Source organism: Oreochromis aureus, linkage group 11, assembly GCF_013358895.1.
Source record: "Oreochromis aureus strain Israel breed Guangdong linkage group 11, ZZ_aureus, whole genome shotgun sequence".
NCBI lineage: Eukaryota > Metazoa > Chordata > Actinopteri > Cichliformes > Cichlidae > Oreochromis > Oreochromis aureus.
Genome location: NC_052952.1, coordinates 25,790,591 through 25,802,650, shown reverse-complemented (window position 1 = coordinate 25,802,650; position 12,060 = coordinate 25,790,591). Strand labels below are relative to the sequence as shown.

General features: G+C 40.2%; 1 protein-coding gene across 1 annotated transcript; it reads left to right on the top strand.

Moving 5' to 3' along the window:
• The first annotated feature begins 32 nt into the window (after positions 1–32).
• On the top strand, positions 33–7,410 carry lin28aa (lin-28 homolog Aa). The gene is made up of 4 exons (XM_031740629.2): positions 33–148; positions 654–826; positions 4,679–4,863; positions 7,172–7,410. The coding sequence occupies exons 1-4, from the start codon at positions 118–120 to the stop codon at positions 7,389–7,391; spliced, it is 609 nt and encodes a 202-aa protein (XP_031596489.1). The 5' UTR covers positions 33–117; the 3' UTR covers positions 7,392–7,410.
• The last annotated feature ends 4,650 nt before the right edge of the window (positions 7,411–12,060 follow it).

Here is a 12,060-nt window from a genome sequence, read left to right as displayed (position 1 = left end):
GCGTTTCACAGCATTTTGCATGAAAGTGGCAATCTGCGAGGATTACCCAGTTTGAGGGCTTGTACACTGGATACTGTAGCTTGGGTGCTGATTTTGACTCAAGGCAGAACTGAAGACATGGGTTCCGTTTCTAAGAAGCAGCTCCGAGGTTGGGTAACTTGAGCTACATTTTGAGAAGTTTTTGCAAGTTAATTGAGTCGTTGTACCTGTGGACTGTGTGCTCGATTGCAGCGGAACGTTTTAACGCATTGTTCACACACTTGAACGTTAAAATGTGCAGTCCGTTTGTCTATCAGTGCTTTGCATTGTCTTTAGAATTTCGTGCATCTTACGGGAAGGAACAATATTTTTGTTTCTTTTTTGCGCTAATTTTACACCAACTCGTTGTGCATTCGCTGAAAAAAGTCGCATGTTTATTTCCATTAAAAAGTTGGCTATAATTTATTTCAAATTATGTGAGAAATACAGCCTAATCTTGTTCATTTTATTGATTCGTATTGATTATTGATTGGGTAGCCTAGCCTAAAGGAAAATGGGTATTTCCGTTTTTTAAAACCTTTCAATTTCAAAAAAATTCTTTTGCGTTTTTAAGCATCGTCACATTCGCAGGTTTAAAGCTTTTATGTAGTAACTGCTAAATTGTTTCATCGTAGGAGTGTGTAAAACCGAGGAGGATGAAGGACCGAGTCCCGAGGAGAATTCAGAGTCTTTCCACGGGGTCGGTGTGTGTAAATGGTTCAACGTCCGCATGGGTTTCGGGTTCCTGTCCATGACCAGCCGGGAGGGAGTGCCGCTGGACGAGCCGGTGGATGTGTTCGTCCATCAGGTATGATCTGCTTTTGCTCCGACGTGGTGTTTGTTTATCATGAGAAACGCAGCATTGGTGGTGGCGGTGTGTGAACCAGCTCGTATAAACCTTTGCATCCCAATAAAGATAAATAAAATGTAATGGTAAAAATATGTTTTCCATCTAAGCAAGTAAAATCTCTCCACACCAGGAGATCAGAGATCAATCTTATCTTCTTCCAGTCTTCAGTTTATGTGTTTTTAGACCTAGTCCCAGCAGCAAAGGATTGTGGGCATAAGTTAAAACATTACAACAAACAAAAACTTAAAGAAACCGAGGTTAATCAGAAATCCAGTCCTTCAGCAGGGAGGGCACTGAAAGACTTTCAAAGATGAAAATTGCTATAATGCCGGAAACGTCTAACTGTTAAATTGATGCTTTTGCTGCGCGGTGGGTGTTTCTCCTTTAGGGGAACACGTGTTGCAGCCAGAGGGGAGCAGCGGGCCTCCCTCGTGGTTTTCAGGACGCTGACACAATGTGATGGAGAGATGAATGTGCGGTTTTTGTTGTTCATTGAAGCCTGCGCACTTTTAACAGGCTTACATCCATAAGCCTCCTGAGCTGCATGAAAACTGAGCCATTAAGGAGGAGGAAACGTTTAATTGATCTCCATCTCCAGACGTGAACAATCAGTGTGCATTGTTTTTGTGTGTGGGTGTTTGTTTAGATTGTTTTATTAACCATTTATTTTCCACCTGCTAACAGAGTTCTTTAAATAACACATTATTTGAGCAACCTATTAGGGTGGTATCTAAAAAAAGGGGTTACTGATGCTGATCACTGCTTTTCAGATTAAACACATTTTAAACAGTCAAACTTCAGTTGGCTGAATACAACACAGTCACCTCACACACTTTTCTTCCCACCTGGTGCTGCTGTGCCTACTATTAGTTTTAAAGTAGAGCTTGAAGGCTCATTCCAACACCTTTATTCACCTTTAAAGTTAAGTGTTTGAGTTTTTGTCTGTGTGTGGGGAGGTCCCTTCTCGTCCTTTTTCATCTCAGTGAGCGTCTCCATTTCTGTCTGATAAGATAAAGGTTTTGCATGTGAATGAGAAGCATTCTCACTAGCTGCCCATTCACCTCAAAGTTCTCACCATAAAGTGATTAAAGGCTCTTTGCTGTCTGCTCAACCCCCTCTGTGTGTGTGGCAGAGGTACACTAGATCTGTAAGTCACACACACCAATTTAACGAACACCCTGGGTTTTGCTATTGGTAAATTTCTTTGTTCTCAAAGCATCACAGGGAGATGTGTTTCTACATTGTAACACTTAGTTTTGATCCGCTTTCTGCATCATTTAGATTTATGCTAAGATTAAATAATGCATAATAAATAAATGCACCTACATAATATACACAGCTATAACACAGATCTGCCATCCACATTTCATTATAATAAGTTTGCATGTCCTCTCAAGCAGCTCTTGCTCGTTTCTGTCTTCCTGTTGCCTGCTGATGATGATGCATATAGAAACATTTAATTGTTCTGCGGAACAGTTCTGATATGTTTTTTGACTATACACAGGAAGCTGGTATTTGATTACTCATATTGCAAACCAAAACATCAGTTCAGCTGAGGGCAGAAATGTACAGATTAGTGCTCCAGCAGTCACAGGGACTCAAATGAAATTAGAACCAGCGCAGGTGCCATCGGTATAGATTCATACAAACTGTCATAAGCTACTTAGAAAACATTAAAATCACTGTTCAGAGTTATTGAACTGAATGTCTTTTACAAATGGCCACATGTTTGTCTTTCAGTTTGAGCTTCCATTTGACCATTACAATAATATCACTGGTGTCATTTTAGCCACTTATTTCTCTTACTGTCTTTTAGAAAACCTGGACACATCAGTGATTAATGTACAGGGGTTATTGCAAAAGAAAAGGCCTCGGTCCTAAAAATTAGTGGCCGCGTGTCAAGGAAAATTAACTCCCAGGGTCCTCTGGCCTTTGTGCAGGTGAACAATAGAGCCATGCATTCGAATGAAGCACCCTGTGGCCGTGACCGAGCCCCTGTTTGTCTCAGCGGTAGCCCCTTTATTGTCCCTCGCTGCTCTGATGTCTTTCTCTGACTCAGTTGCCTTCCAGTCATCTTCTGTTTACAGGTCCTTCACTTTTAAATGGCCCCATCCTGATTCTGTACCTGTGTGTGAGACTAACCTGGTGTGTTGAGGGTCCGTTATTGGGGTAAGGAAGGTCACACATTGAAGAGGAAATGGGTTAACGGTCAGCAGCACAGACAGGCCTGATGGGACTGGGGCTCTATGGACGTCCACGCAATGCCACTCAATTGTCATGGCTCACCAATCATGTTTCCTCGCTGCTCAGGACGTTGCAGCAGATGCTCAGCTGTGACTCAGTGTTGCAGGATTAGAACACATCACTTTTGTTTGTTTTGTTTCTCACTGATGGGGGTGTTGCTAGCTGGCTCACTTGGACCCCTGCCTGTGTTTGTAACGATTTAAACCTCAGTTTTAACCACTGGTGTGTCCTAATTGTTGTTTAATATAAAGCTGCGTTTTGGAGATTAACTACTTGTCTCCTTTTAAATTATAACCTGTCCTGGAATATGATTCCCAGTGGTTTGGGCAAAGAAAGAATGCAGACCGATGGTCGCACATAATAGATGGATGATAACTCACTCCAAAAAAAATGAATAAAAGAAAACGGGATTAATGCCTATCAAAACAACCCCGTAAAATTAATGGATTGGTTTTCCTTTGCCAGCAGTCTGCGGTATGCGTGACTATTTAATCATATAGTCACACCAAGGGAATTTTAGAGAGGGGTTTCCCATGTTGTGTTAGCCAGTCTATGGGATTTATCCTCAAAACTGCACCACACCTTCCCCTTTCCTTCATCTCTCTTTCCTTTCTTTGGGAGTCCAAAGTGTTTCTGTAAGGACACTAGTATCCAGAAGATGATCCTATTCAAAGGTCACTTCAGGTGAACCCAGTATCAGTGAAAATACAGTGGATAAAGTGACTGATTAAGCCAAGAACTCGTAAGATCAAAATCATCATTATTTCTCCAAAACAATGAAAAAAAATATTCAAGTACCGATATGAAAGAGAGCTATCAATCATTTATGCATTCCCGAAACTTTTATCTTCCACCTCTTTCTGCCAAGCAACTATTCATGGAATGTCACCCTGACCCCCAACCTCACAGAGAAGCTTCTCCCCACCCCCAACTCGAACACCAACCCCTGCATCCTGCAGTTTAGGGTTAGTGGTGGTGGTCAGTGTGTTAGAAGAGCTTTGTGATGTGGGTGGGAAGAGGGATCAGGGTGGGGGCAGCAGTGTGGAATTTCTTTTAAAGGGGGGGATGGGTTGAAGGTTATCCTCACCAGGTTTACCACTCAGACAACACCAAATAGACAATGCAGCATTAGGGAAACAGTGCTTTGAATTGCAAATCGGTGTGTGCATACTGCTGAGTAGAGTGGGAACAGCAAGCTTTGTGGTGCTTGTTTGCTCATCATCAGGTGAGGCCTGGTGATCACCTTAAAATACTAAATGCCTGATAAGCGCAGTTGGCCTCTGATGATATCACACAGTGAGGAATGAGTGGGGGTTGATCTCAAGGGTCAAAGTCTCCACAGGCTCAACGTGGAGGTGATTTGGTGTGATATTAGCAGTTGTAAAACATCCAATTATCACTCTATATATCATACAAGATATCAACATGTGATGGAGAAGAAAACAAAATATTTATCAAACAGCGCTCTCCCCATGTTGTAAATGCTTTATACGCTTGAATGGCCAGAAAACTCAAACTCATGAAACAGTTACGCTCATGAAAAATCTCCCTATGTTCCCTTTTCAGAGTAAGTTGCACATGGAAGGCTTCCGCAGCCTGAAGGAGGGCGAGGCGGTCGAGTTTACCTTCAAAAAGTCATCCAAAGGTCTGGAGTCACAGAGAGTGACCGGACCAGGTGGCATCCACTGCGTGGGCAGCGAGCGGAGACCCAAAGGCAAGAAGGTCCAAAAGCGGCGTTCAAAGGGGGACAGGTACGGATGGATGAAGTGGGAAACAACAAGAGAAATATCTTTAATTTCTTAGATGTCTTTTAATTCCATCTTCAATTATTTGAAACATCTTGGTGTCAGATTAAAAAGTAAAATTAGTGAAATATTTCTATGCTACACTACATGCAAACTGTATTAATAACAACAGAAAAAACATCACTAACCCAATATAAAATAGCTCTAAAGCTAATTAAAATTAGCAGTAAAACTTCAACACTCATAAACTTTACACAGTAACACAGGAATAAAATATTTCAGTTGTACTTTTTACTTCTTTAAAAACAGCAAAAACATAAATTAAAAAAAAAATCCTGCACTTGTTTTGTTGAGTTTGGAGCAGATACACAATGATGTTGCAGTTTCTCTCTATTTTGCTTCCTCTCCCTTGACCCCAACCCCCACCGCTAGCCCTAGTAAGGGTCACATCAGCAGGCTTGACGTGTGACCTGGATCAATAACTGTTTAAATCTGCTGGCCCCTGGTGAATTCAAACCAACCCACCCTCCGTCTCCTCCAAAACCTCCTCTACCAACCTCATTTGATAAAAGCATTGACTTCAAAATAACATCATGAATAACTTTAAACTCCTGCTTTAAAAATCAAGGTGCCAGTTTAATGTTATCAAAATAAAAACATGCCGATTTTTTTAAAAAGGCGTTTCTAAAAAAATTTTGAAGAAGTAATAAATTTAATATGTCAGTACTAATGATTAATATGTTATAAACGGGGAAAACAGCTTCTGTTCAGAAGGGGAAAAAAATTCTCATGAAGATCAAAAGGCAAAGGCAACAATACCCCTCCCAGCAGAAGAAAAAAGAACTAAGGGGGCCTTGATACTCGGGTTGGTCTTTGAATATTCATTTAATGCAGGGTTAGAGGTGTATCAACTTTACCCCCTCTGTCAGTTGTGATTACAGCCAGAGAGTAGTGAGTGTGAAAACAGATCATTACTGCCTCAAAGAGTCCTGGGAGGGCTGCTGTGTTCAATACCTCTCCCTAGACTGTGCTGATCCAAAGAAATCATTCCCCTTCAGTGTATTTCATTATGCAACCCTGGATTGGGTTTCATGGATGTATGCATGTGATTAATTGATCATATTTATTACCAATATTTAGATAATTATATCAGTTTTCGCTTCACCAGAGTGAAGCGCACCACCTTTTTGAGGGTGTGTGTACATATACATCTATATATTTATATGACTGAAACAAGGGGGAAAAAAACCCTCCTGTCCATTTAATTGATAACAGATGTAAGAGCCCTGCCAAGGGGGTGAAGGGTCACTGTTGTCATGGCAATGGTGTATGAGTAAAAGCAAGAGAGCTGGGGGGCTGGGATGGGATTGGGGAGGGGTTGGGGGTCAGAGTTCAGAGGTCATTACTGCAGCTTTTTTAGACAAAGGGACCACTTCCCCTTCCTTCCACTTGCCTTCTGATGGATGCTGATGTAGGGAGCTTCTGTGATGTGATGGTATAGACCTTGACACCACCCCCAACGACCACAGCTACAAAGCCACACTGACCCTTTGGCAACCGCCCTTATCCAACCTTATCTGGTGCTACAAAGGTAGCAGAGGGTCCAAAGAGCCACATACTGACCGCCCAACGCCCACCACCCATCTGTCTTCTGCCCCTGTACGCGTGGCCATGCTATAGATTACAAACGGTGGACGATGGAACACCTTATGGGCCTACCTTTGATACAAAAGCGTCTCAAGCGGTTCACAAAACTTAAAGATCCATGGTAATAACATCCACATAAAAATACCAGATTCGCCACCCAATTTATGTCTTGTAAAAACCCTCCTAATCAAAACAGACGCTACTGAGATTTAATGGTATTTTTGGTCAAATAGAAAACTTTTAAAAACGTTTACTTCTACTGTTTTCCTAAAGACTTACAGTATGACCAAATGCAAACTCATTCATTTTAGGTGGCATGTTGCCATCTAGTGGTAACTTAAAAGCTTTAAGTTGAGGGCTTTGCAGCTTGAAAACCTCAACATGCAAAAATGCCTCTTAGTTGTCACATTAGTTACTACTTTTTGGTTGGTATAGACTTTGATATGACGCTGGAACATTTTCTGACCTTAAAATGTGGTTTTCAGATGTTTAATCACAAGCAGAGTATTATTGTATCACAACATAACATAACATAATATCCACATAAAAGGTTGCTTCATCTCTTCTGGATATGGAAGCTATATCCAAATACGGAGATACAGGTATGTTTTCTGCTTGTTTTCTTGAGGCCACTGTAGGTTCAACAGACGTCTTTCTATTCTTTCAGATGCTACAACTGCGGAGGCTTAGACCACCATGCCAAAGAGTGTAAGTTACCTCCCCAGCCAAAGAAGTGCCACTTCTGCCAAAGCATTGACCACATGGTTGCCAGCTGCCCAATCAAAGCACAACAGTCTTCACCGGGTTCTCAGGGAAAACTGTTCTCCTCCAAAGGAGATGAGGAGGAGCACAGCCAGCAGGCACCACCTACCGAGACCTCTGATTAAACACAGGATCCGACGCTGGGGAAGCACAGAGGCCAATCAAACTGCTTTGATGGAGAGGAGGGAGACTCAATCCCCTTCCACCTGTTGAAGCTGCTTTTGGAACTACCTCAGGTTAAAAATACTCATGAAGAATGTTGCTGAAGTCTTTTTTTTTAATTTGGTTTTTATTTGGTGTAACACTCAGGAATACTGCTGTACTATTGCACTCAGGATGCTTGCTTAATGTATGAATCACTGGTATTGGGGATTGGGGATTGTAGTGAGCAATGCTATGTAATGGATGATCTTCAGGAGTTTACGTAGATTTCTGTTATGTAATAATGTGCCTCTGCTGTGGGCATTATACCTCTTCTTCTTTGAGTAATACTCAGCGTGTTTAGTATAGCTACACTTTTGCTGCCTTACCATTTTGTCTCCTTCCTGACTGTTACACCTCACTATCCGGCAGGGCGTAGATGTAACAGTTAGTACATCTGTAATGAATGTTAGAGTTTGCATATCATACGGGGATGGGGGAGGGGTTTGTGAAATAACATTGGGTGGGTTTAAGGGTATATTAGCAATGTATTGGCAGCTGCCAATATTGCAATTGACCATCCAGTTTTCCTGGGGCCAAATGAATGTTAGACCAGAGGTGCTTTCCAGCTTTTGGTCAGTTTTTTTTCTCTTAAATTGGTTTTTTTTCCATTTCATTTTTTGGTTATCCAGTATTTGGCTGGCTATCTAAAAGTACATGGTCTACCTCACTGGTCCATGTTTGGTCTGCTAGTAAATCTATCATCCTAAAAGCCGATGACAAACCAACTATTCTCAGAATACAGCTTCAGAGATTGTGATTTGAACTGGGGTTAAGTCAAATCCTCTTTGCACTACAGTATTTACACCAGCCCGCCATACTTCCTTAAAGAGTAACTCAACAGTTCCTTGAATTTACTGACCTCTAGCGGATTGACTTGTCACTTCACACATCGATGGATAGGTTTACCCAAACACTTTGTGAAATCAGTCTTTGGTGAGAATACATCAGACCACATCCAAGCCAGGCTCTCAAGCCTTTCATATGGTCTCACAATGGGAGGAGTTTGTGGGGTTATCTTCAGTTGAGGTTGGCGATTATGTCAGGGCTGTAACACATGAAAACATGTGAAAACAGCTTATGAAACTGAAAGCAAACTCTGGGGAGGGTGTTAGAGAAGTGAAGTTAACAGATCTCTGCAGTCTGTTTACCATATATGCTTGAGGCTGAGAGCTCAGTCTAATGTGCCAACCATAACCTAGTGTGTCTTTCTGAAAAACTGGTATAGGGTTTCGGTAAGAAACAGGAAGAAAGAGGTTGGGGGAAGTCTTCTGGACCTTTGGAAACACATACTACACCATACAAGCTGTCATCTTTATCTTGTGATAAAACATAGAGCAATCAAAATATTGACCCAAAGGGGGCAGCAAAATCTTAAGTTTCTCTTCATTTTAAGTTGTTTTCATGGGAGTTTGAACCATTGTCAACTTTCCATGTGAAGTATCTTCTCACTGCAGTGGCTGCTGTGTATAAGAGTGCTGTTTTATAATCACCTCAATTTGGATTTGAAAGAATTTAAACCAATGCAACACAAACCCCGTTACATCTACGTCACTTCTGATAAGATATTTGATCTGGACTTAAGTTAGTAAAGGGTCTGGCTAGCTCTCCTCTTACTTGAGTAAAACTGAGGCAGAATCAGACATGATGTTGCCAGTGGGAAGCCTGGTGTTTTTGTTTATATCCACTAGTAGGTAGTTATTTAAGACATTACCTCCCTATAACCCTTAGTAGGGTAGTAGTTCAGGAACACCAAGCCTGCACGGAGGAGCATGTAGGTCTAGCTAGCTAATCAGCATTTTACTCCCATTTTACAGGAGAAGCTGACTGAGTCTTTTACACCCAATTAATATATATGTAAAATTATTCTAAAGCTTTTTTAAAACTATCATACTTATTTATTTTCATCCAAAAGTGCTGCAGCTTCTCCTCCTTGAGGCCTTGCAGCACTGAATGTTCTAGTAGACAGCAGAAAATTGGCAAATATCATTAAAAGCTACATATGACTTGAGAATACATTGGGGTAATACATTTTTAACATCAAGGTACTCATAATACTTTGTACATATGTGCTTGATAATTCATTGTCATTTAATTTAATATGGATGCAATGCAACAGAAATATATTGCAACCAAAAGCGAGCAATATACAGTGCATACTGTACAGGTACACAATATAGGAACCGATGTGAACTGTGAGGGGTTTTTTTTTTTTAATTTACTCTTCCTTGTATAATTTTTTTTTCTTTGGTGCACAATTTGCCTTTTCAGAGGAGAAACCCGTTGTTGTTAATGCCAAAACCAATGCAATATTACTCTGCACTAATCATAAAATGCATTAATATTTGTTCTATTCAGTTTAATCATTTTTGAATATATGTTTCCTATTTTATATATATTTTGAATTTTCACAAACTACACACAGTTGGTTTCTGGTTGGGAAAAAAATACCTCCGCTCTTTAGGCTCATCTCAGGAATTACCAATCTGAAATCTCAGGGAATGCTTCAGATTGATTGGAAGGAGTCATGGGGTGTTAGTTCAAGAAAAAGCAGGGATTAAATGTTCATTCGCATGATGTGAGGTGTGTGACGAGAAAGCCAAAGTGAATGTCTTGGTGCAACAGTTTCAGTTTTTTACTATAATACAGTTTTGATTATGAAAACAATGACTACATGATGATGATGTGAAATGATTGTTGCTTTTTGACTCTTTCATCTTTCCATGCACCCAGTGTGATGATGTTCTTTATATTTTTTCCTCTTTCACATAACTTGCCAATGATATATGATATGAAGAAAATGTTTCACTATTATTGTATTTTTTTTCCTCTATAATCGTTGTAGATGGGTATATAGTAGAATATTGTAAAGGGACTGGGGTTAGTAGTGTTTAATCCGGTGTTGTCTCATCTCAACACATCGATCTTTGGTGTTTCAGACTATCAATGCTCATGACAAAAAGAATGTGTGTCACGGATTGCTTCATACTCTGCTGTTAGTCTTCAAAGTTTGACGGTTGCAAAATTGTTTTGATAAACATTTTTTAAAAGGATGGAAAAGGTGGCGTGCTGAGAGTTTATTTTTCTGCACACTTTGATTTTTGAATTTACCACAACTGCAGCGCCATCAAAGTGTCACACTGTAATCACTCACACTCTAACTGGTTTACAGGAATTTCAACACCAACCAGTAAGGGTAACTGAAAGTATTTCTTTTCAAAATATCACTTGGAAACTAAGGAAGGTCATTTCAGACTTCTGATTGTAACAAATCTCTTTGGCCCCTCAGTGGTGTGCTGTTGTGATTTTATTGTCAGGTGTTGGGTTAGATAGGCTTTAAAATCCAAGGACCCGTGAAGACTGTGTGCTCAGAGTAACTTTTGAAGCTCATCAAGGCATCCTGTAAAACAGTAGTGTTAACTTGTGCTTTTAATGGTACATCTTACTTGTGACCGTCAGCCATTTAATTTGTGGTGCTGTATTTTATCAGGTAATGGCTACAGCTACTTTTAGAAAGTGATGAATGTATCAGTGTTTGTTTCCATAGAACTACACTTAACTTGATCTCAGGCAATTTAATGACAAGTCTGTCAATGATGAGCAGCATGTAGGATTTTCAAAGTATTACTGTGATTATGTTTTCTACATTATATGTAAAGATCTGCTCCGTTTCCTAATAAATATGTTAATATTCATGATTTTTTAAAATGCCTTCTTACTCCATTCACCCAGTCACAAGACTTATCACACTCACCAAAGTATTAACAAAACTTAGAAAAAGTACCAGAAGCACAGTGTAAAGGTTTTCCAATACATGAAAGAGTTTTCCATTTATAAAATTAAATTATTTGGTACTTAAATATCACCTTTCTACTCAGAGCGCTTAAAGTGCTTTCTACAACAAGTCTTATTCTCACATTTATGCAGTTTTATCTATGCCCAAGTGTTTGCTCAAATTCACACACACTTGCCTGATGAATGTAACTCATGTTCAGGAACTTTCCCAAGGATGCTTCAGCACTGGAGGAATCCACAATATTCTGATTGGTAGATGGTCCACAGATGCTCATCGGTAGTGGGGTAAAAAAGCACATACTAGAAGATGCAATGCTGAACGCTGAAGCAACCTTAAGCATTCATTAATTGCACCTTGCAATACAAGGTTGGACCCCCTATTTCCTTCAGAACTGCCTTAATTCTTTGTGGCACTGATTCAACAAGGTGCTGAAAACATTCCTCAGATATTTTACAGACATCACAATGACATCATAGCACCACACAGATATTGCACATCCATGATTCAAAATTTCCATTCAACCAAATCCCAAAAGTGCTTTATGGAACTGAAACCTTGTGAGTGTGGAGGACAAGTGGAGGAAAGCAGTCTGAGATGATTTGAGCTTTATCACATGGTACATTATCTTGCCTGAAGCAGCAATCAGAAGATGGGTGGATGTTCCTAAGGGAAAAGAGAGTCAAACTCAGTGCTAGCAAAGTGTACCTAATAGAGGGCCCAGTAAATATATTTAAGTAGGCTAAGAAATTCTGTGGAACTTGAGCATGTTACATCGCAGTATTGCTATAACCCCCCAT